Here is a 25,252-nt window from a genome sequence, read left to right on the forward strand (position 1 = left end):
GGGATCATATGATCACCTTTTCGACCGGGGGGAGTGGCAGCCGCATCAACGTAAAGAGGCCTTTCTCGGACCGGACATTTTAGACTGATTCATGCGAAAACAGAAAATAACTTCAGCTTGATAGGTTGTGTCTTCACGAGTCTCAGTCACATAAGTTCTGCTTCAAGTGATTCAAATAATTGAATATGATGCATGCTTGTAAACGAGCATTGATTGGCGGGGACGTTCCAAGTCACCTACATTTTTTATGCTCCATATATCTGGAACAAACTTCCAGAAAACTGCAGGTCTGCTGCAACTCTTGGTTCTTTTAAAACAAGCCTGAAGACTTTTTCTTTTTGCCACTGCTTTCTAAGAGGAGCTATGTTTACCAGTATACTGCACTGTAACTTTTATTCCTATATTCTATTTGTCCTGCTTTTTGTTTAAATGTCTATAATGACTTGCTTTTTGTTTTAATGCTTTTAATTTGTCCTGCCTTTTGTTTTAAATGTCTATAATGTCTTGCTTTTTGTTTTAATGCTTTTAATGTCTCATGTAAAGCACCTTGAATTGCCCTGTGGCTGAAATGTGCTATATAAATAAACTTGCCTTGCCTTACATTTGAGCTGTGTGAACGCTGTGCTGACAGGACGCCCCTTTCGCGAGCGCGTGGTAGACAGTGCTGCTTCCTTGTTTCCCCGTCGGATCTATTTTGAGTGGTGGACCCATAGAGTAGACCGCAAACCGCACTGCACTGCATCTTAAAAGCGTAGGCTGGCTCATGAAGCCAATGAAAACCCTCATAATCACGTCGTTCTTGTTGAAAACCAAATGAATAGTGTATTTCAGCGTACATACTGTCGTATATGTTTATGACTGTATGGGAGGGACCGAATCTAAAGGCAAGGTTATGTTCTTGATGGTATTTCAGTAGGCTACATCAGTCATGTTACCGTTTAAACGAAGAAGAGTTTTGCCACTGCCAACCGACAGCAGGGACGAGGAAACCGTCAACTTCCCGCAGGTGGTTATCTTCCTCCTGGAGAGAAAAATGGGGGCGAGTCGAAGAGCCTTCCTCACAAAACTCGGCCGCACCAAAGGATTCTTGGTGGAGGAATCGTTCAACCAGTCTGTCACACACCTCGTATCCGAGAACACTTCTGGAGACGAGGTTCGCACCTGGCTGAACTCTCAGGGAAGAGATGAAAAGTCAGGAGTAGGGGACATCCATCTCCTGGACATCAGCTGGTACACAGAGAGCATGCGTGTTGGCAGCCCTGTCGACATCCAGGAAAGACACGGGCTTCAGGTGGGCTAAGGAGCCGTTTCTGTTTGTCTTTTTTTTTTTTAAATAGGCCTACTTAAAAGTTGCCTTTGGGTGGAAAGAAATTCAGGAGTGAGTCATATATGTTTGTTTCCCCCCAAAGGAGAGCCAGAAATGTGGGTTGGAGACAGAGTTTTCAGTGCCCAGCTATGCCTGTCAGAGGCGCACCCCTCTACAGTGCCACAACAACAAGCTCACGGTGAGTCCATCTCTTATAGACTCCTCTGAAGAGGTCCAAAGGTATTTTAATCATCGAGGAATCTGAACGCAGCATCAGTCATGCTCGGAGTGGAGAATGCGTATGTAATTTCTTTCTCTCAACAGGATGCCTTGTCCATCCTGGCTGAGAGTGCAGAGTTCAGTGAGAACGAAGGGCGTGGCGTTGCATTCAGGAGGGCGGCGGCAGTCTTGAAGTCCCTCCCCCAGCCGGTGACAGGGCCGGAGCAGCTTCGAGGACTGCCCTGCCTGGGGGTACACTCGCTCAGGGTCATAAAGGTGAACATATAGCCCTCTCTTCTCTATCTCTGTCTCATCCCTTTCTCTGTCTGTGTGTGTCCACCTCTCTGCCTGGGGGCAATAATCAAAACGTTGTCTCTGCAGGAGATCCTGGAGGACGGTTTGTCCCGCGAAGTGGAGACCACCAGGCAGTCAGAGCAGTATAAAGCTATGAAGGTGTGTGTATGTGTGTGCGTGCGTGCATGCGTGTGTGCGTGTGTGTGTGTGTGTGCTGTGTAACCAGTTAATATTCCAAATTGTGTCTCCATCCTTTACTTTGTGACCACCAGATACTGACAGGCATATTTGGTGTTGGAGTGAAGACAGCAGATCGTTGGTTCAGGGAGGGAATACACACCCTCTCAGAGCTGCAGAGATCAGGACATACACTGAATCGAGCACAACTAGCAGGTGTGTGTGTGTGTGTGTGTGTGTGTGTGTGTGTGTGTGTGTGTGTGTGTGTGTGTGTGTGTGTGCGTGTGCGCGCGCATGCATTTTCTCAAATTCTTCTTAGAGCCAATTTCTCCCTCTCTTTTTCAGGTCTGCAACACTATGAGGATCTGAAGCAGCTGGTCACTAAAACAGAGGCTGACTTCATTGGTCGGATTGTGGAAAGGGCGGTCGATGCTGTCCTGCCAGGGGCCGAGATCACTCTGATTGGAGGATTCAGGAGGTATGAGTAGATAGATACATAGTCATACAATTGATCAAGGAATGTTTAGTTCAGTTGTCGAGGTATTGATCCAGTAGATCGGCCTTGACTGGGAAATACCTCTCTTTGTCTTTGTGTCTTCAGGGGGAAACAGACAGGCCATGATGTTGATTTCCTCATCACCCACCCAGAGGAGGGCAGAGAAGAGGGGCTCATGCCCAAGGTGGTGTCCTGGCTAGAATCACAGGTAACACATTCTCTATCAGTGATCCACTTCTCTGGTAATGAAGTCTGTCAAGGGTGTGCTGAACCTAAACCCGATCACAAGAACTCTTTGGCTGCGTTTCGAATCGCATACTTCTACTTCTTACTACCAGTACCTACTACAGCTGCCCTTAGAAAGTACGTACTTTGCAAGCAGTAGGCATCCAATTGGGACATACTACCTTGTCATAACATTGCGCCTTGAAATTTGCCCATATCCGTCACTGTCCATAACGCGACATTCGTCTACAGCTGTCACGACTCGCACATGTGACGCACATTTCCGCTGCGCACAGGATTGGGGGTCAGAATAGCCAGAAAAGCCTGCTGGCTTGCATACTGCAAAATGCGACCGGATGTAGTAGGTATTTTTGCCATACTGCATGTGGCATACTATGTATTGGGACATACTACATCCTGTTTTGGTATGTATGCGATTCGGAACGCAGCCTTTATGGGTCTCAACAGGGTGTAACAGACTATTCTGTGCCCCCAGGGTTTCCTGTTGTATCAAAAGACCACAAGGAACTCCTACCTTGAGGGCAAAGAAGGCCCCGGGCGACCGGCCTCCAACATGGACCGCTTTGAGAGGTGCTTCTCCATCTTCAGGCTGCCCAGGACCAAAGATGTGGTGGGGAAAGAGACAGAGATACAGACAGAGAATAGGCCACAGACACAGCAGTGCAACCAGTCCAATGGAAAGACAGAGAACAAGAGCCAACCTATGGTGAATGCTCACCCCCAGGACAGCATCCCACAGGGCTCGGTGACCCGACCCTGGAGGGCAGTGAGAGTCGACCTGGTGGTCTCTCCTTACAGCCAGTTTGCCTTTGCCCTGCTGGGGTGGACAGGGTCCAAGGTAAGCCCTACCTTGACCTCTAACTGTGATAATAATAATTAATAATAATTTTATTTATACAGCGCTTTCAATCAAAGTGCTTTACAGAGCAGCTAAAACGGCAAGTGTAGACACTCAACATTAAAAACAACACAACACTCAATAAAAACACTATCAATAAAAATAACACAACACACTCTAATACTACTACTCTGTCAGAAGCTAGAGAGCCACCCCAGTTTCTTTGAATACGGTGCAGAATGTCTAACAGATGTCTGCCATCTGTTTAATTCAAAATGCTATCTTTCTGTCTCTCTGTCTTGTCTGTCTGTGTATCTGTGTCTGTCTGTCTCACTGACTGACGGACCGACTGACTGACTGACTGACTGACTGACTGACTGACTGACTGACTGTACTGACTGTCTGTAGTTGTTTGAGAGAGATTTACGTCGGTGGGCAGGGCGTGAGAAGGCCATGTCTCTAAGCAGCCATGCTCTATACCACAGCACACAGGTATGAACACACACACACACACACACACACACACACTATGAAGACCTTGCAGTTGCTCATAGACACACTGACACCCAAATAGTATGAGGGTTGGGGTTTGATGTGCATCTCTCTCTCTCTCTCTCTCTCTCTCTTTCTCTCTCTCTCTCTCTCTCTCTCTCTCTCTCTCTCAGAGAACATATCTTAGGGCAAGTTCAGAGGAGGAACTCTTTGCGCATCTGGGTCTGGAGTACATTCCCCCATCTGAGAGAAATGCCTGAGTCCAGGATACATATTGGCCAGCTGTCATGCTCTGACCCAGTCCAACCCAACAGAACCTCAGCTTGAGTTTACCTCACCACATATAGTATATATAAAGTTCTACATCCAAACCAAGAACAACACACTAGACTGCAGACAAGAAACCAAAGACTGGCAACTTGTATATATACTGTACATCACTATCTCTGCCTTTACTTGAATCTTTTTATAGTTAATTTATCATTAATTTTTCAGCTCTTGTTCTTAACTGCTATACTAAAAATAAAACATGTTTTTACAGAGTGGATATCATATTCTTTAACCATTCCGTTCATTAGTGTCATTGTAAGTTTGTTATTAACTGTTCTTTATTGTATTAGTTTATTTGCACTATACTAGATAAATACTTTTAATAAAAAATAATTGGAAACTTTTGTATTATACTGTACTTTTTAGATGTGTGAACAGCTTTATGAATATGTGCGATTGTGCCTCATGAAGTGTGCTCAGTGGTTTTGATGCATTTTGTCCTACTTACACACCTGTTCCTAACTGTATTCTAGACTGTGCAACCGTTCAGGTTTATCCAGGAAACCCACACCTTAGGAGAGACCTCAATCCACAATGCATCATTTTGTAGGTTCTGTTATCATTGTTTATTCTCCAAATGTTCTATACCTAAATCCCATTCCCTGACATCATATCCTTTCTTCTGTGGAAATCTAGTAGTTTGTTATGCTAATTTTTCTTGGAACAAACAGGGTAATTTCTTTTATATACTCTCACATGGGACTTCACTGACATTTCCTGTGTGTGGGTGGAGGTGGAGGGTAGAAGGACGAACAGGCATTTCCAGCACCTCTTTCTAACAACCTCATTAACCTCTAAATGCCAGTTAGACTTCAAAGGCCGTGTCATTGCTCACACCTTAACCTACTCAGTCACACACGCAAACACCCAGGATGATTGTAGTTGGACAGCCCCACCCCCATAATAGGGTAGGTTAACCATGTATGTTGTACTTCTGAATTTAAGATGATGAAAATATGTCTGTATGAGTGTAAGACAGATAGGCAGGGATGTGGGGAAGGTAGTTTTCTTTTATAGTGCTTCATCCCCATTGCTACGTGACCTTTTCTGACGCCATATGTGTGAAACAAAAGTTTCAGTGGGCGGGGAAAAGGGTGACATCCTTCTGTTCTGAGGGAAACTCAGGAGACTGCTGATCTCGCGTGTGCACGTGCATGTGTCATTGGCAGGTGAATTAGTAGAGAGGTAGAGAAGTAGAGAGGCAGTATTAAGGAGACCAGGAAGCATGTGTAATTTTTGGGATGGGAGAGCTTATCCCATCTTCTCCTCCATTTGATCATGGGAGTCGCAGTGCCTGGTTTTAAGGATCAATCCCACTGGCCTCATCAAAACCCCAGGAGCCTTTGAAGGAGCTGATAGGAATCAATAGAACAGGGGAAGAGTCCTAACAGACTAAGTTACAGACGGGGCGGGACATTGCCGGAGACAACAGGAGCAACACAGATGAATGATTATTGGCCACCCTCTGTGTAGGAAAAGGCCTTCGATTTCCAAATGGGTTCTTCAGTGAGTCAGGTCATCTACAGATATCAAAACTTCTGAAATTTCCTTCCAATAATACTTTACTATAATTCTTCAAAATCATACAAAGAATAAAGCAACTTCTTCAAAGTTGTACACATCAAAGAATCAAAGTATTTATTTTGAAGAATCAAAGCAACTGATGCATCAGGGAAGACAAACTCAAAGGAAGAAGTTCAACATGCATACATTAACCCATTGTGGCATCCCACATTCTGTTAACAGCATCCATTTATTGTTTATAGGCGCCCATTCAATCTACACATTCCAACCCTTCACAGTCTGTAGCTTCTGCAAGGCCTACTCTGTACAACCGTTCTCCTACCAGCACTCCAGCATCATTCAAGGCCCTTGTACTCCAATGCATGAAGAAAAGTGCCAGTGAGAGCAGAGAGAGAGAGAGAGAGCGGCAGCACTGTTAATGTACCAGTTGTGATCCTGTCCTGTATGCATATGTCTATATAATACATGAACTAAGTTACATAAATGTACTGATCTTGGGACTAAAAAGTTAATTGATTACATATATCCAATATTTGATTGATTATATATTTGATATATCATAGAGCAAGCATAAATCAAATAGAAACTTTAATAAAATATTTTCACCTCGTCACCATTTATCTATATGGATATATGGTCTACAAAATACACTTATTCTACAAAATACACTGATGTTATGTGTGATCAAGCAGTGATTTTGCTCTGGGATTTTCTGGTGTGTTCCCCTCCCAGTGATTGACGCTAAATTAAACAATAATTGTAGATAGATAACCTGTTCAAGAAAATGTCACTTTGTGAATTACATTTATTGCTATATGCTGTATTTATTACACAAATAATTATGGAAATTAAATAAATATCGGATCATGAGTGACATACTGTTTACGGGCATGAGGCTGTCCCTGGGCCCCATGGGGCCGTCCCTGTCCGTCTGAAGGGGTGGAGGTGTGTTTGTGTCCATTACAGAGTAGCAAACAGACCCATTAGAGATGAAAGGCTCTGTTTGGCCCAGCAGGGGCCTGTTACCCCACAGACAGCAGCCTGGGACTGGGCCCCATGGGGGATGAGTGACACTTTGTCTCCTTGGATCTCTCCCACTCCCACACACCCACACACACACACACACACACACACACACACACACACACACACACACACACACACACACACACACACACACACACACACACACAGGATCAATGTCATTTTGGAGTGAATATCAAATTGACTTTGAAACACTATTGCCCACATGGACTATGCAGACAAATTCATTCACACACAGACAAACATTCTCCTGATTCTCATTTGGGATAGGATACAAAAACCCAGTTGGATGTGGTGTGGTTTATTTTTTAAAAAAAATAACTGAAAAGGTACAAAGCAAACAAACCTTGTGTGCTTTGTCTAAAGCAAACATGTCTTGTAAACAGGCATTATAAGAACAAACTAACAGCAGGGACAAATGTGAGGAAAGGGTCTTGACATCTCCACAAGCAAACAAACACAGAACCGGTGAGATGCCAGAGATGTATGTGTCCCTTTCCAATTCAGCATCCTGTGAACATTTTAATCCAAAGTAACTGATGTGGTGAAACAGAAGAGGCACATTGGAGATTCACTCGAAATACGGTTTCATGTGACTTTAGAAAGACATTAGATTGCTGTAGATGTAGAATGCTGGCACATTCCTAAGATAGATTCACTACCCAAAGCAGTGCACACACACTCACTCACAAACGCAGTCTGGAATTCACACACAGTCTGACTGATTACTGGTAAAACTTCAAAGGATCCTGGATCAGTTGTTTTCTCTCTTTTCATATCTGCATCCCTATCTCCCTGTCTCCATATTGTAAAGTGGGTATCAGTCTAGCCCCCCTGTCTCACTCTCCATCTCCCTCCCAGGCTGGTGGTTGGGGCCTTTGATGTGGGGCTTGTTGAGCGAGAGAGGGACAGAGGGACAGAGGGACAGACAGGGAGCAGACAGGAGCCTGTCTTTACAGACCTTTAGACAGACGGGAGGGTAGGAGACGGTGTGGCCAGCTAGCATACCACTGCCATACAGATGCCCTCAAAGACCTGATTGCAGTGTGTGTGTGTGTGTGTGTGTGTGTGTGTGTGTGTGTGTGTGTGTGTGTGTGTGTGCATGTGCACGCGTGTGTGTCTGTCTATCTGTGTGTGTGTGTGTGTGTGTGTGTGTGTGTGTGTATGAGTGTGTATGAGTGTGGCTGATTGCTCTGTGAATGTTGATGTGTATGTTTATAGTTTAGTATTACATTAATCAGATTGTTCTGATATTGAACTATAGCCACACTAACTGCCTTTGGCCTGAGTTGTCACATGATAAACAGATACATACTGTATCTGCACGGCTTGGGCATGTTGTAGGAAATTACTCAGTCGCATCCACCTGTAACATCCATTATAGTTTAGACTAAACTATTATTAAAACATACTTTCCAAATGTATGGATTACCAAGTGTGCAAGGCAACCTGTTTGCGCTCAGTAGCCCACTGATGTGTGTGATTCATCTACTTTAATCATTCAGGTCATTGTCTTGCTGTCATTGCTACAATAGGGATCATGGGATCAAGTCAATTGGTGTCCTTCAGGGGCGCTAACAGGATAAATTGCACGATCTTTCTGAATGCCCTATATCTGAGAGTGAGCATACAATTCCAGGGATTAATCGGCTCAATCAGAACGTATCCCATTGATAAGGTAATGAGAGGTCCCGGACCGGTGAATAGGTCCGGGCATTGCACGCACTCACACTATCTCCTCGCCAGACAGCTGTCTCCATGCGCTAATAGGGCCTTAACAGAGACCGGTTAGTGCAGGTCTACTTCAAAGGCGCAAAGCGCTTTGATACCTATACAGCCGAATGGGAGATGATACGAATGCCTTCGGAGGCTCCGTCGAAACTCTCACTTAACTATATAATGGGACACTAATATGAGAATAATTTAATGTTGATGATCGTTTATTAAATGCCATGGGCCGATATTAGGTTTGCAATGTTTTTTACAAGGCCGTTAGGATCATGTTTGTCATCATCTGTGAGTATGATCCCGGGCTTGCCCAGTGCATAACTAGACCATGCATAGTTAATCTGACTAGGGATCAACCAGATGAGCCATTATTCCTTCACCTTAAACCAATCATTCAAGAAGACAGCTGCCTATCTAGTGACCAGTAAACGTCTTCGAAGGCACGGTGCAGCACTCTGACCTCTCCGGATTAAAAATGAAAAAAGAAGAAGAATGAAGTGCCCAATTATTTGAGATAAACATTTTGAAAAGTAGAATATGTGATTGTATGACCATCATGCCCCTCTCTCTCCCTCCTTCTCTCTCTCTCTCTCTCTCTCTCTCTCTCTCTCTTAACAATTCAATGGGGCTTTATTGGTATTATGAGAAACATAATTACATTACCAAAGCAAGTGAGGGGGAAAAGTAGGCTATTTAAAGATATACAAGAATAAGGAACAGAGCTGTACATGTATAGCCTACGTAAAGATAACTTTTAAATAAAAATCTAAAAATGTGGACACTGCGTCTTGGGAGTCGTACAATGATTTCCTTAGTTTTGTATCAGTCACAGTGCTCGGATATTCTGCCACTTCACTTTCTTTTATGTGAAATACTATTTAACTGTTCTCCTTCGAATTATACTGTAATTAGTGGGTATCGTCCTAATTCTGCTCTACGTGCGTTGTTTGGTGTTTTCTGTTGGATGCGGAGAATAGATTGCAGAATTGCATCGAGTCCCAATTTGGTGTTTGTTCCATTTTGTCAAAACTGGTTGGCAAGCGGACCCCAGGCCTCGCAAACAAAAAGGGATATTGGTTCTATAACGGAGTTCTCTCTCTCTCTCTCTCTCTCTCTCTCTCTCTCTCTCTCTCTCTCTCTCTCGCAAACAAAAAGGGATATTGGTTCTATAACGGAGTCCCCCCCCCCTCTCTCTCTCTCTCTCTCTCTCTCTCTCATACACACAGACAAATGCACCATGATGTATCCAGATAAAGCTGTAGTTAGAGATGAGGTGAGGGCTGTAGGATGGGGTGAGGTGTGTATGTGTTGGGGGGGGGGGGTTCCAGACTCACTGGAGCCAGTGGGTAATGGTCTCATTCAGGCCGAATGAGACGTCTTAATTACTGCAGTTGTGAAAAGTCGAGGAGGGAGGGTGGGAGGGAGGAGGACATGTACTTTGATCATGGTCTGAGTGAGTTGTAAATGAGGCGGGATGCCCTGCATAAATACAGACCCAGCTTTAGTGGTGTAGACATCACATGCCAGCAGCCTACGAGGACACTGACGGACTGAGAGAGAGCACACACAGGATATATCCAGAACAAAGAGACTTCTTGTGCATTTCTGGACTCTGGAACCTTTGCTAACTTTTTGCTTACACCAAAGAGAACTGAGAACACTGCTATATATATAGATTTTTTTTATATAGATTTTTTTAAACGTAATCCATTTGTTGTATTTTGCACACTGTGACCATGAGTGGACATTTTTCTATTGAGTGGCTGGCCCAGAGTAGCCAGGCTCCAGGAAGGCAAAGCCTCCCTGCCTCATCCTCCTCCTGCCTCCAGACCTCAGCCGGACCCAGCGCCTATGGGACGCACTCAGAGAGCCTGCCTGGATTCTACTGCAGACAGAGATCAGAGAATCAGGAGAACCAGGCGAGGAGAGTCCCAGGACACAGCCCCCACAGCCTTCCCAGCCACACTGAGTCTGAGACAGGCACAGACCTCCAGAGCGGCCCCCATACCCATCACAACCAACAAGGTACAGACTCACTCACTCACTCACTCACTCACTCACTCACTCACTCACTCACTCACTCACTCACTCACTCACTCACTCACTCACTCACTCACTCACTCACTCACTCACTCACTCACTCACTCACGTCCTCACTGCTGGTTATGTCTAACCAATATATTTTCTCTACTGCTGCCCTGGGTGTATTGATTGTGGCTGATATTGTTGAGTACCAAACTTGTGTATGTAGCAGTATTTTATTCTGCTGCTGTGGTTGTTCCCAGCATGTTTCGTTTTTAAATTCAGAATTATTACTGTATCAAATTGATATCATTTTACATGATAACTATAGACGATTACTGTAGTATTCTCACTGTCATCACAACAATCTCAATATCCTAATGAAACCTTCTTTCTCATACAGTGGCTACTACAGGTTTTAGCAGTGGGACAGAGGAAGAGACATCAGGATATGAGAGTGAGGGTGGACGCTCCCTCTCCCCCTCAGCCCCTCTGGGGAGCGTCTCTCCGTCTCCCCCGCTAGGCCGTAAGCCTCGCACGGCCTTCACAACAGAGCAGATCAGCAGCCTGGAGAGAGCCTTCAAGAGGAACGCGTACCTGGGGACACAGGACAAAGCCGAGCTCTGCAAAAAACTCAACCTATCAGACAAGCAGGTATTGTATAGGCACATGCTCATAAGACCACCACACCCATACACTGATATGTGCAATAACAACATTAAACAATGTCAAAATGTAACCAATGAATCACTGTGTAATCGTATAGTACAGATAATAGCTCTTAACAGCTCTCTCTAAATTGTGTTATCAAGTGTATTGCAAGTTATCAAGACAGCAGTCAGCAAGCATCACAGCAGACATAAAGGAACAGAGCTAGTTCATCACACTTTTGCTATCAAGAACTGTGCCTCTTTGTTGTAATATGTGAATGTGAAGTGAACACTACGTCTCTTAACTGCTACTTCTTTCTCTTCAGATCCGTAACTGGTTTCAGAACAGGCGTATGAAACTGAAGAGGGCAGTGCAGGACGCCTTGGCACACGCCTGTCAAGCTAAGATGGCATCTCACATGTTGCACTACTCTGAGCTACAGGCATGTCGGCCAGGCCCCTACACCAGCTATCACCCTCAACCAATCCCAGAGGGACCCACCACTGCCCCCTACCTCCACCCTCACGGCTTGCACTACAACTCCCCCACAGCCTCCCAGGGTCTTCCGGGCCTGTCTAACCTCCCCCTGGACTCTCTTTACCAGTACACCAGCCTTCCGGGATTGGTGGTTCCTCCCGGGAATGCCCCTCTGATGGGGGCTTACCAACCTTACCCTCAACAATACTGAGAGCGAATCTATTCTGCATCCAAAGCAGCTCAAATTCATCCCCTTCTCCATCCTCAGTGCCCTGATAGCCAATATTGCTCTCAAGTTTTTATGTTTTGTATCAGTGCTGGCTGCAGCTGGATATGAATAATGGTGCAATTATGTTTGTAAATCTGATGTTTTTTTGTTTGGGGTAGTGTGCAATAATTTATGCAAGTATTCTGTCTTGTTGTACAGCTTTTTATTGTCTATTTAAATGAAATATTCTAACTGTAAAATGCTGGATCTTTGTATAATAATCTGTCACCAAACATGTTCAAATAAAACAATTGTTACATTAAGGGTTTCCTCAGACCTGTTCAGTATTAAATATGACAGAAACATGTTGAATATAGGCAGGTTTCTTCAGCATTTTCTTAGTTAAAAAGTTCAGTAATAGTTGATTAGAATAGCTGTTCGACTTCATCTGGAGTTAGAAAAATACTACTGGGTGCAATTTAAACATTAGATAGTTAATTATGAATCTTAACATCATGCTTTCCATAACCAATCGAGTGCAACGGTACAAGGGTTAGCCTGGAAACCAGACTTCCCAAAAAAAAAAAAAAAAATCCCAGCTTGTGATCAGGAGATGGCGACGCCAGGCTACAAGGTACAAGCTACAAAACCTTATCTGTCACATTGTCAATAGATATCGGAAATTAAACTCAAATTCACACTCATTACATTTTTTCTTTTATTCTTAAAAAGATTATCATTAGGTATAAAAACACTGGCATAAAAACCCAAGACATTCACCCCTTTGAAACAGTATAAATGAAGGTATAACTCGAGACTACACAACTGCCTTAAAAAACTATACCTGTAGCTACCAAAAAACAAAATTACCAAAAACAGATATTGGAAACAAAAACATGGCTGCCCATTCCTTTCTGATGATTGAGATCACTTCCTCTATGCGGTTTTCTGCTGGCCCTTCTTCCCAATCAGAGACTTGTGAATGTGAGGGATCACACCTGCAACGAGAAAAAGACGGAGGAAAGAAAGAAAAAGAAAGGGAGAGACGGATATAAGAGTTTAGTTATTGACAATAACAGAAATATTCTATCACATCTTCACACTTGCAAAACTACAGAGGGGGAAAACGGCAACTCGCCTCCGCCTGCGATGGTAGCCTTGATAAGCGAGTCCAACTCCTCGTCCCCGCGGATGGCCAACTGTAAATGACGTGGAGTGATACGCTTCACCTTCAAATCCTTAGAGGCATTTCCTGCCAACTCCAACACCTGAAACAGAGAGTAGCGCAACCTCTAGTTACCATCCATAGATGTAGTGTCATTCAGCATTTTGAAAAGCCTGAAACAAATGAAGTGCATCATTGATATAATACTGTCTGGTCTGAGCAAGGAACAGCCCTAGCATTGTGACACAGTCCTGATCGCAAGCTTGCATTCCGTTTCTCTCCAGATCAGTCTGGCCACGCTCAATAGCAAGATCAGAAAATGATCTAGCTAGCCTATGAGGCAGCTGCGGTCGTAGTTTAGGTGTGATGACAGCGAGAAGGGATATGGTTTGTCGATCTGATTGGTTGAAGTTAGCCCCTGAAACGGTGATAAGACAGATGGTTCATCCAATCACCTGCCAAGTATATTTGGAAGTGCCTGCCCTTTTCCAAACAGTTTCCAATGAAGAGTTCCTACATAGTTGTGTGGAACAAACCACCTGGCGCAGCAGGTTAGCAAAGCGCCACTTCATCTCATCTGGAAGTTATGACAACATAACTATATTATTATAGTTTTATATAACTTATTATAAAACTATAATAATATTATACTATTCATTATTTCTGGGACATCGCCGAGAAGTTAAAATTCTCAGTTTTCTCCTCACAAGCAGCACTTTGAATGTCCTCTGCTTTGAGGGCTTGGCATTGGCAGTGTTGCCAGATTGGGAGGTTTTCCACCCATGTGGGCTACCTTTGATGACATTGGGCGGTTGAGAAATTGTCAATCCGATCTGGCAACACTGGGGTCACATGAGTTGACAGCCCAGCTAACGGTAGTTTCGTCTGCAGTTAGCTAGCTAGCCAGATGTTAGTTGTAGCCTCAGTAATTTGTAGTGTAGTTAAAATGGCATGTTCAAATGTGTACAAAAGATAAGTCGACTGAAAATGTGCAATTCAAAAATAAATGTGTAAAAAAAATATGCCCTAATCCTCCCTCCAATGAGCACCAAACCCATGTGCTTAATATGCCACGGAACTAACTTGGCTCTTGAGAAGTGGCAATTTAAAACGCCACTATGAAACAAGTCATTTTGAAGCAACCTTTCCTCAGAATTCAGAGCTAAGAACCAGAAAAATAAACAGGATGAAATCGGACAGGAGGAGAGGACACAGGAGGTAATGATTTAAAACAGGAGGCGATGAGAGAAGAGAGGAGGAGAGGAAGAGGAAAGGAGACAGAAGATGATAGAAAACAAGACTTGAAATGGTTTGATTCACCTTTGTTGGGGTGATGTGTATTATTGTTTTCTTAAAAAAAAAAATATATATATAAAAAAAAAAAAAAAAAGACCAAAAAAAAGACCTTACATTATTGGGGAAAAACATGGACCTTTACCATTAGCAGAACTAATGTTGGGAACAGTTAATAAAACCTTTTTTCCCATTTAGATCTCAGATGTTTTAAACTTACATAACCAAGACCTTGACGGGCAACTTCCATATCCACAAAATAATCTGCCACTATATTTTTCTTTCATAACATTTGTTGTGATGGTGACAGCGCAATAGATTATTCTTTATTAAGTTGGGTGTTCATAGATCTATTTACAAGCTGCATATACTGACCAAACAACTGATGGCATATACATGCTGTGATTGTCCTTCAAAAAAATCAATAACTTGGAGCAAGTGTGATAGAATTGATCAGACACCAAAATCACAAAGCTTCTCTGAATTCTGCACGGACCTCCGGGGTTTAAAACGTATTTGCGTCATCCAACCACGTCTGATCTCTGTAAGAAAAATATTCATGCAGTTAAGTACAGGTTGTGTGTGTGTGTGTGTGAGCTAGGGAAGGGACCGACCTCAGCCGTGAGGTACTCCAAGATGGCTGCACTGTAGACAGCGGCTGTGGCTCCCACTCGCCCATGGCTAGTGGTTCGAGTCTTCAAGTGTCTGTGGATACGTCCCACTGGGAACTGGAGGGAGGGAGAGAAAAGGAGAGAGGGTTAGCATAGCATTACTGTTTACATGTATCAGCTAATGTCCCTTTCCTCACACCTGTTCATCTGCCCCCTCAAGGAAGAAATATAGATAGATTAACACATGTTGTGACTGCCACAGGTGCCCTGTCCAAAGATGCATTTCTAACCAATGAAATCGTTCATCACGTGAACACAGGAGCCAAACAGATGTACAGGTAACATAAGCTTACTAGTCATATTTACATTTAATTAAACGTACCTGAAGACCAGCCCTTTGAGAACGAGACACAGACTTTGTCTTGGCTTTGCCACTGTCCTTTCCAGCTTTCCCTCCTGCCTAGAGGGAAAGAAGATCAAAGAAGAAAATGGTCGGTTGTAAAACTATGACAAGGTGAAGTAGCAACCTAGCATGTTTCCATAGGGCTTGATTAGTGATGCCAATCAAACCAAAACCACGATGATGACACATGCATGCCTGACTCTCCCGCCCGCTAGCTGGCTAGCATTAGCTAGCTAGCTAACCAACTATCGTAGTGCATAGTGGCGTAGACGACTAGTCAGCATGAACCATCTCAGCTTTGAAGAGCAATCGTACGAAAGCTTTCTAGTAACCGCATTTCTGATTCCCAATCTTTTTTTTGCAGCATTGGCTAGCTAACGTTAGCTCACTATCCATAACGTTACCCAGCTACGTTAGCTACAGTTAGATGGCGCCCTTTCGTAAGCTAGAAAAAGACACAAAATAAGTATATTCATCCACTTGTATACTTTCATCCACTTTTATCGACTGTTGCTACAGTGTATATCGAAACTTAACAATGCAAATGTGCTAGGCTACTAACCATTTCGCCGGTAGGTTTCCCGGTTCAGTTACGTTGACGACGGAAAGACGAACAATAAAAGCGGTACGCTGATGAATGGGGTCTCCTCAAACCTTCAGTAACCAATCACTGAACACCATACTGCTTATATGGATCCCTTCAACCAATTGCAATGTTGCTTGTAGATTGTTTACCCATCCCTGTGCTTGGATTGGCTGGTTTGGGAGGAGAATCCTATGGTGAGTTCAGCCTGGATAAAACGTAGCAAAACGTGAAACGTAAATGGTGCGCTTAGGAACAGCCTGCTGATTGGGGAACACAGGTATTGTTCAACCATGAAACCGTATCAAAACGGTGCACAGCGTTTCAGATTGAACTCGCCCCCTGGTTTTTCATGCACTTCGATTCTTAAATAATTGAACATTTCTGTTCACTCTTTCTCCAGATATAAGTGTTTGAGCTTAAATGATTCCTCGTATGACCTCTGAGACCGAGGCATGTATGTATGCTCGTGTAGCCTACACTTCTACTCAGTCCTGTGACATAAGGATCTCACCTTCTGAACAATATTACATTATGGTTATATGAATTTCAGTCGTCAAGATGAGCATAACTGCTGACAACGATTTATAGAGCATATTGACCTTTGATTTTTGACTCAAAATCCACATTATTTCGTCACCATTGGAGTTGGCGGACATACTTAATCTTTGATTTACGTATCATTACTGTGTAAAAGTGAGGTAATAAGACTGGGCCATCTGTTCTTTTGTTGTAGCTGTCTTAAATTTCGTGCTTGGTTAGTTTTCCCTTGTATACGATAACAACTGCACATAGTCGAATGGTTTTATTGGTACTTTATAGTAAAATTGTTGAAATGATGTCGGGAGCAATTGATTGGATGGTAGCAGTGATATGTTGGATGGAATCAATGGGGGCGTGATTGACATGGCTATGGAACAACGAGGAGACGTGAATTTTGTGACCTATTGGTAATTGGCAGACGTTTGACCAATGGAATGGGCGCTGGGCGGATCTCTACTATGACTGTAGAGGGGGGGTGTGCACACGGAGAGAAATACGCAGGAGAGGGAGAAGCAGGCTGGCGGTGCTGAAGATGGCGGATGGTGACAGTGGGAGCGAGCGCGGTGGCAGTAGTGGAGGGGGAGGTGGAGGTGGAAGCGGGTTCCAGCACTTCCAGAGGGAGCAGGAGACCCAGGAGTTGGCGTCCAAGCGGCTTGACATCCAAAACAAGCGCTTCTACTTGGATGTCAAGCAAAACAACAAAGGCAGGTTCATCAAAATTGCCGAGGTCGGGGCCGGGGGCTCCAAAAGTCGCCTGACCCTTTCCATGTCGGTCGCAGCGGAGTTTCGTGACTACCTTGGGGATTTCATCGAGCACTACGCCCAACTCGGGCCTAGCAGCCCCGAGCAGATTGCCCAGTCCTCCGTGGGTGAGGACGGCGGGCCCAGGCGAGCCCTGAAGAGCGAGTTCTTGGTCCGTGAGAATCGTAAATACTACCTCGATCTGAAGGAGAACCAGCGGGGGAGATTTCTACGGATCCGACAGACCGTCAACCGTGGGCCCGGATTCGGTGTAGGGGGCCCTGGAGGCGGCATGCAGGCCGGCCAGACCATAGCCCTTCCGGCCCAAGGCTTAATAGAGTTTAGAGACGCCCTTGCCAAGCTCATAGATGATTACGGCGGAGATGACGAGGAGTTGGCTGGTGGAACCGCTGCTGGTGGTTATGGTGAGCTACCCGAGGGCACATCTATAATGGTGGACTCTAAAAGGTTCTTTTTCGACGTCGGGTCCAACAAATATGGAGTGTTCCTGCGAGTCAGCGAGGTCAAGCCCAGCTACAGGAACTCTATCACCATCCCGTTCAAAGCCTGGGGGAAGTTCGGAGGGGCTTTCAGCCGCTATGCCGAGGAGATGAAAGAGATCCAGGAGAGACAGCGAGATAAAATGTACGAGAGGAGAGAGGAGTCGGAGGGAGAGGAGGTGGATGACGACTGAGTAGTTGAAACAGCTGATAGTACAGTTCACATTGAGATCTGCAATAGGATATGTCACAAATGACAGATTTAAGTGCATGACGAATCGAACTGTTATACTAAAATATCGTGGCGTAAGAAGTAGGCTACATTTGACAGGGAACTATTGATGTATTAAAACCCGAAGTTTGTGTTGAGGGTTGGATGGGGGGTGGGGGGTAGTGTGTAGGCTAAGTGAGACCTTTCTCGAGGGTTAAAAAAAAAAGAATGAATTATGTTTTGTAAAAAGGAAAGAGAAATATCATACTAAAGCCAGCAACTTGGTTTTCATAACAGATTAAGAAGCCAATGAACTTTATAATAATTGTTTGAAATATAGGTATATATTTAAAGAGTTAAGAGTCTACATTGACCCAATTGATTTAGATATTTCCATTGCTCCGTGTAAGGAGAGAACCAGCATCCATTGTATTCCTGTTCTAGTCCAGGTCTGTCCTTCGTGGGCAGTGTGTGGGATCCTCACAAGTTAGCGAAAGTAGTCTCAAATGGAATGTATAGAATATTGCTTTCATTTTGTGGAGGTTTGTATTTAATGTTAACAGATGGCAAGCTATTTAACATGAGCTGTGCCATGCCATAGCAGGCCATTGCCTGGAGTTGCAGAAATGTTACTGAAAGTTAACTAGACTTGAGAGTCATATTCACCTATTCAAGGGCCTTTTGGACACTAAATTGAAGCCTTCTGCTAACACATTTAGTTAGCATCACGCCACTTTCAAACATGTAGGCTTAAATTATGGTGGATCAGTGGATGCTTTTTGTTTCATGTAAAATGACAATATTTACAAATGTTTTCCCTGCATTTAGAAGTAATCAGATTGCCACAGGATTCTGTCATTAAGAAGCAGAGCAATGTATTCCAGCTCTGGCAGCCCTGTAAATCAATGAAGCAAGCAGAGTGAGGGTATGCATTCCGCGTGTGCCCTGTGCAAGCCCGCCCCACTGGGGCCAGTGAACGGATGGGACCTGCTACACACACACAGGCACACACACGACTGGAGCCTCAAGATCAGGCTATCGGAAGTGACTACTGGGTCAAACACAGAGGCTCTTCTGGCCCGGCCAGCCGAGAGTGTGTGTGGAGCGGGGCAGGCCAGGTGATGAGGTATCATCAGTCCCTTGGCCATGGTCCGAGCTGGAAAGACCTATCTCTGTCAGCACCCAGACCATAGACCGCCTCGGGCAGACAGAAACGCATGGATGGATGGGTTCCTTTTTATTTCAAAAAGAGAACTATATTGAAAGATTATACTTATAAGAGAGAAAATAATGAACAAACCAGCAAAAGTTATTTTTTAAATACTTCAAAGGAAAAATGTATATGAATTTTAAAACTATACAAATGTAACAGGCATATTTCCTAAAGCAAAGCTGGGATGTGACCGAATTGTCCGAAATGTTTTTTTTTGTTGTTGTTCATTTTCACTTTCATTCATTGTTTTTTCTCCCAGAGTGAAAGCATAATAACACTTCTGTGATTAAAAATAATATAAATCCATTTATTGTGACTGTATTCCCCTCACTCCACAACACACAACTAAGTTTGATTGTATTGACTCCTGAATAGAGTCAGCACTCTTATTTTCAGCTACTGTAAATGAACAGATGACCACCTTGTTTACCGAAATGCTCCTTTGAGAAGTAACCTTATTCAATGCACATTTGTGCTCTAAGCTTGAACCTGTCTCATGTTAAAGATCATGCATAGTTTACTGACTTGCTCTTCAGACAGGTGTCATGTTTTGGTTTGAAATGTTAATCACAATGGACCATTGGGACATGCACTGTATTCCCAGTCCACATATTATGACAAACTATTAAGAATTAATCTTTAATATGTGTGTAGTGATGAAGTTTGATGTGCTGCTACATTTCATTCAGATATAACCTAGCAGAGAGAGAGGGAGTGTGTGTGTGTGTGAGTGTGAGAGAACAGTTGTTTGATGTGACATGGCAGCTGTCTCAGCCATGTGTGCCCTGCTGTCTGTGCCACCACACAAAGCCTCTCCTCACTCCAGGAAATCTCTATTCACATTCCCAGCCTCACTTAAACACAACACAGGGTGAATGCAGCATTTCAAATCAACAAATCATCAAATAAGAGTTGATTTAACATGGTAAAAAATGAATTAATTTCACATTAATTCATTTTTAACAGCAGTTTGAATCTCACTCGGTGTGCCCCTCATTCGGTATGTATTGCATCTGGTAGGATTGGTGTATTGATATCTGATTTCAACAATCTACACCCTACAAGTGCGTATGGAGAGGCTTGGATTAAATTTGGGGACTATAGAGGAGAGAGGAGCGATCAGGACCTATATTTATCATTAGAGCAGGAGTGCTGTACTAGGATCAGGTCTCAGCCTGTCTGTCAAGCTGGTTATGGTCTATACAGCTGGTACTGGGTCAGCGCTCCTACTACTGAGATGTTTGAGAACTATCGACCTACAGTATGAAGCTGGAGGGTAACTTGACTCCCCTCCCGGCAACGGTCTCTCCTTCCGTTCTCGGGTGCCTGTCAGGTGGTTCTCCTTCCTCTACCTCTCCTCTCTCTGCTTCCTCCTACTGCCCACCCCCACCCTCTTCCCTGTAAATCTGGAGTGAGGGCAGCTGTTGGGGCACCCATGTGTGTGTGTGCTGACAGGGCATGCTGGCTATTTTAATGTAGGAGGCCTCAACATTCCTGGACTAGGAGTCAGCTGTGCCATTAGATCCTTATTGCCTAGAGACACACACACTGAATGCTCATACTCACACACTCTTACATACTCATACAAGGCCTTGATTGTGCTGAAGATTGCTCACATGTGGTACACAAACCTAATTACAGACAAACATCAGCACATCCAGAGAAGTGGAGCTTTGCTGGACAGTGAATGCATAGGTTCTCCCCATATGTTTTCACAAACTCATATGCAGAGTTGTGTATAGCACAGTACACACACGCACATGCGCACACACGCACACACTTGCTGACGGTTGATTTGGTAGATTTTGTTGAAACTAAATCCCTCCCTCTCAGGACACTACCTCAGGAATGCTGTCTGTGTCTGTCTGTGTGTGCGTGTGTGAGTTGATGAGTCAGTGTATGTCTCTAGGCAGGCAGGGACAGATTGAGCCTAAGCAGAGGAGGCAGGGTTTGGAGTCTTAAGAACCAACTGAAAGCGTGACACAGCACTCACACTTATACCCAGCTGCTCTCCCCCTCACACACCCTCTTCCTAATAGTCCTCCTCTCTTTACTACCCTTCTTCCTCCTTCCCATCATTCTCTGTACCCTCCCACCTGTATGAGACTTGTTTATAGGAGGGAAGTGAGCAGGAGAGCCTTATGAATTTCTCATTACATGCGGTTGCAGCTCTGGCTTGTGCGTGTGTGAGAGAGAGAGACTCCCAAGAGGCAGAGGGTATTACAGAAGAGGTCAGTGAGTGTAGGAAGACAGTGGTTCAGACGTCACACAGGGAAAGAACCAATTACAACGTTTCCTGAAGCTCTCTGCCAATAGGATTCCAGTGACACATCTGTCTCCCAGTTCCTTAGAAACTCAGAAGAATGAAGAATAGAAACTCTGATCTGAGATCTGTTTCGTATATTTCCGTTGATAGTTTTGGGACCATCGAACTGATATGCTTATGTCTGAACAATTCAAGATATAACTATCCAAAGCATGTATTTATCTGCTCGGTCTCCTTCAACTCTGTCTCCTATCAACACGTCTGGTCTGTGCAGCCAAGAGAAGGTGTGTGTATGTCTCTGCTGACCCCCCAACCGACCCCTCCAACCCCCACAGACAGCCTCGCTGACCCCCTCCCTTCCCACCCTCCTCCCTTTAGCATGGAATGTATGTGTGTATGTGTGCGTGTGTGTGTGTGCGTGTGTGTGTGTGCGTGTGTGTGTGTGTGCGCGCGCAATGGAAGTAGTGAGGGCTGTAAGCCATGTAATACCACACTGGGCGCCATGCCAAATCAAGCTGGGATTATTCCACATGCTCCCAGCAGCCCTCTGACATCACACTAAGATCATTTAGAAGTAAAATACCACCATGGCTCGCGTGTAAAAGTTTGTGTAAATGTTTGTGTGTTTTTTTTATGTAAGCTCTGAAAGGGAGAGAGAGAGAGGGGCAATACAAATGCACTGGAGTGTTTTTGTTGATCCAATACTTGGATCTTTTTCATATGGATGGTGCAACTTTCAAATAATCAGCTCTGCTTCCCCAGTCACTCAGAGGGACAGAGCAAGGAGCATGCTCACCAGAGGACAGGGAAGGAGAGAGAGGGGAGAGGGGGAGGTCATAGAGAGACAGAGAGAGTGAGAGGAGGAGGGTGGAGAGAGAGAGAGACAGAGAGAGTGAGAAGAGGAGGGCGGAGAGAGAGAGACAGAGAGGGAGAGGGCGGGAAAGCAATGATGCGGGTGAGAAAGAGAGGGAAAACTATGACAGGGGTTCTACGTTAAAAGGTGGAAGGGAGGGAGAGAGGGATCCTATACGCTAGTGAGAGGAAGAAAGATACTGTAAGAGGGAGTGAGAAAGAGAGGGGATCCTACATTAGTAAGAGGAAGCCATGATCCTGCTGTGATGCCGAGCTGCTTGGGCTATATTTAACTCCTGTTGCCATGTGCCCGGAATGTGCATGGCAGAGCAGAGAGGGAAAAACTGTGCATGTGAGCATTTGTGTGAGTTTGTGTGTGTGTAGATGGGTGAGGGGGGGGGGGATTGAATGAGAATATGCGTAAATTGCATATATACTGTACTGTATATGCCAGTGTGTGTGCCTGTTTGTGAGCATGGATGTACAGTACAGCCTGCGTGCGAGCTATAGGTGAGCTTGCCCTTGCATTCACAGTGTAGCATCTGTGCATCTGTGTGCTTGAGAGGGCTGGTGGGGGTGCTTGTTCACACACACACAGACAAGCATACATCATCAGCCAAGACCATCGCTATAATGTCTGTCCTCTCTTCAGCATAGAACCGAACCACAGCATCAGAACTCTACGCCACTTATAGATGATCACTGTGTTTTATGATCAAGGTCAGTTAATGCACAATACAGCAGGACAAGGACACGCACATAAGTGCCTATAATTGACAATCACATTGTTACACACAGTGCAGTACACACAAGATGATGATAATGAGTCAAAAGGACACTTTAGCCTATAATCCCAATAATGGCAGGAACTGAGCAGTACCTCACTAACTGCTTGGCCCTTCTCCTAGGGAAGCCAGCCATCTGGAGGCCTCTCACAACCAACTTGTACACATGACCCAGGCTGCCAAATACAAAAATTAAAAGTCTACACATGTAGCTTAGTTGTGAAATGGTCTGCTCTAGGTGTTGATATTTCAGCACCTTGGTTAGAAAGGCTTCCTCTCTAGTCTAAACGGTAATCTAAAGTACAGCCGGCCTCCAGAATGAACACCTCTAAATGCACAAAAACTTTTATTGAAACTGTTATTGGGGCATTGGTGATGACTAGGTTACAGTGGGATCTCTGTGGGACGCCTACAGTGAACCAGTCACCTTCTCATGGGTTATAGGTGCTAGCTAATACAAAAAAGGACAACAAATGTTACCCATCCCCTCCCACCCCATAAGGGCATAACCCCCCCCCCACCCCCGCCTCCAGGATACACAAAAAAACAAAAACAAAGAGCAGTAAGCATTGAATCAAAAAGATCACATTTACCTAGAGCAGCATAGTATTAAAACACATTCCTTTAAAAAATTATAATCAATTAGATAAACTAGATCAATAATGTCATAAATAATGAAAACATAAGGATCTTTTAGAGCTTATTTATGTAAAGGAGTGGGAGTGGGAATGAATAGCTTGTTTATTTGATTATTTAAAAGATCTCCATTAGCTACTGTAATGCCATGGCAACCAGCTAGTCCTCTCGGTGTCCAGACACAACACACATTACAACAAAAATACATTAAGAGAGTAACAACTGATACATTCCATAAAAATGTAAATAACAATAAAGCTGCGAGTAGCAATAACAGGGGCCAAGTGCGAGGAGTGCATCAAAGGCAATAAGTCAAGCACGCCATAGCCACATTTGAGCTATGTGGACATTGAACATGTCAATGAAAATACGATGAAAGTGCGCTTGAGCTGGCTTTGCACAAAAACACTCATATCAACATCAAAATTGAATCTGGCGATTTTGTGTCCAATTAGTAAGTTGTAGAGCATCCCATCACTGATTCATACAAGCAATTTGAGCCCTATTTGTCCACAGGGGGCGCTACAGTAATCGATTGCGTTTTTGCCACTTTTAAGCATTTTAGCTTGTTATAGCGCCACCCTGTGGTCAATCAGCTTCATATTTCTTCAGTGACCATTAGGCATGCCCATGCATCAATGTACAACAAACAAATTGGCATAGCAGTTAGGCCTAAACCGGAAGTTAGCTCTCTAGCGCCGCCATTTTGTTTGACTGGGCCAGTAATTGAGGGTTAGCCTAACTTATACACTTCTATGCGAAAATCCATGCCCTCCGCAATATTAATTGGCTCGTAGGGGCTTTGTATTTTGATCTACAAAAATTCCTTCCCATATGTTTTGTAGACATTGGTCTAGAGATTGTGCCTTCTGAGTTTCGTGCAGATTGGTGAAAATTCCCAGGAGGAGATATTCAAGTGTTTCCCACAAAATCCAAAATGGCGAATCATAGGGTGCATTGAACTCAGCTTGAGCCAAGGAATCGCCCCTCAGAGGCCACTGAGACAGACACGACAACGGCACCACTGTGCTCTGAAACCCATTATATCCAATGGCTTGCGCCACGCCACGGTGGATTTTCACTGCATCAGGCAAAGAGCTCAGTTATAGAGTGCATTTTCTCTCTCCAAGGGGCGAATTCACTAAAGCAAATTGCGCCCGCTAATTGCACCATAATATTGCGCGTCAGTTGCGCCCGCTATGTGCTCCGTTTTAAAAACCTATTCACTAAAGACATTGCGCTAATAATATCCCAGCGCAAACACGCCCATTCGGTGTTTGCGGCTGAGTGCAATTTGCTGCTGATATAGGAAATGACTAAATACTGCGCATACAGCGCATACAACTCGTATGCATATCATTGGACGATGGCAGACAGAAAAAGAAAGATACGATTTTC

The 25,252-nt window shown here is 44.2% G+C and overlaps 4 protein-coding genes across 4 annotated transcripts; 3 read left to right on the forward strand and 1 right to left on the reverse strand.

Annotated features, from left to right (window-relative positions):
* Positions 1 to 928: 928 nt before the first annotated feature.
* On the forward strand, positions 929 to 4,328 carry polm (polymerase (DNA directed), mu; the record flags this gene model as incomplete). The annotated part of the gene is made up of 11 exons (XM_084442574.1): positions 929 to 1,291; positions 1,410 to 1,505; positions 1,631 to 1,801; positions 1,907 to 1,978; positions 2,092 to 2,212; positions 2,342 to 2,474; positions 2,598 to 2,700; positions 3,214 to 3,348; positions 3,463 to 3,576; positions 3,985 to 4,068; positions 4,242 to 4,328. 11 exons carry the CDS (start codon positions 929 to 931, stop codon positions 4,326 to 4,328), a joined length of 1,479 nt encoding a protein of 492 aa, XP_084298700.1.
* A 6,102-nt stretch (positions 4,329 to 10,430) lies between these two features.
* ved (ventrally expressed dharma/bozozok antagonist) lies at positions 10,431 to 12,055 on the forward strand (the record flags this gene model as incomplete). The annotated part of the gene is made up of 3 exons (XM_084442575.1): positions 10,431 to 10,719; positions 11,120 to 11,370; positions 11,693 to 12,055. 3 exons carry the CDS (start codon positions 10,431 to 10,433, stop codon positions 12,053 to 12,055), a joined length of 903 nt encoding a protein of 300 aa, XP_084298701.1.
* Positions 12,056 to 12,320: 265 nt separating this feature from the next.
* Positions 12,321 to 16,166, reverse strand: h2az2b (H2A.Z variant histone 2b). Its single transcript, XM_084442204.1, has 5 exons — positions 16,087 to 16,166; positions 15,504 to 15,581; positions 15,125 to 15,238; positions 13,191 to 13,320; positions 12,321 to 13,050 (listed from the first exon to the last, which is right to left on the reverse strand). Exons 1-5 carry the CDS (start codon positions 16,087 to 16,089, stop codon positions 12,989 to 12,991), a joined length of 387 nt encoding a protein of 128 aa, XP_084298330.1. The 5' UTR covers positions 16,090 to 16,166; the 3' UTR covers positions 12,321 to 12,988.
* A 977-nt stretch (positions 16,167 to 17,143) lies between these two features.
* Positions 17,144 to 19,579, forward strand: purbb (purine-rich element binding protein Bb). The gene has a single exon (XM_084442205.1). The coding sequence runs from the start codon at positions 17,183 to 17,185 to the stop codon at positions 18,083 to 18,085; it is 903 nt and encodes a 300-aa protein (XP_084298331.1). The 5' UTR covers positions 17,144 to 17,182; the 3' UTR covers positions 18,086 to 19,579.
* The last annotated feature ends 5,673 nt before the right edge of the window (positions 19,580 to 25,252 follow it).

This window comes from Borostomias antarcticus (genome assembly GCF_949987555.1).
Source record: "Borostomias antarcticus genome assembly, chromosome: 8".
Lineage (NCBI taxonomy): Eukaryota > Metazoa > Chordata > Actinopteri > Stomiiformes > Stomiidae > Borostomias > Borostomias antarcticus.

Bases quoted from the DNA above. Each gene is read 5' to 3' on its own strand.
- purbb (XM_084442205.1), top strand. From the start codon at position 17,183: ATGGCGGATGGTGACAGTGGGAGCGAGCGCGGTGGCAGTAGTGGAGGG.
- h2az2b (XM_084442204.1), bottom strand. The intron at 15,239-15,503 runs GTACGTTTAATT...CCCTCCCTCCAG, and splicing joins CTCAAAGGGCTGGTCTTCAG to TTCCCAGTGGGACGTATCCA. The intron at 13,051-13,190 runs GCGAGTTGCCGT...TTCTCGTTGCAG, and splicing joins GGCTACCATCGCAGGCGGAG to GTGTGATCCCTCACATTCAC.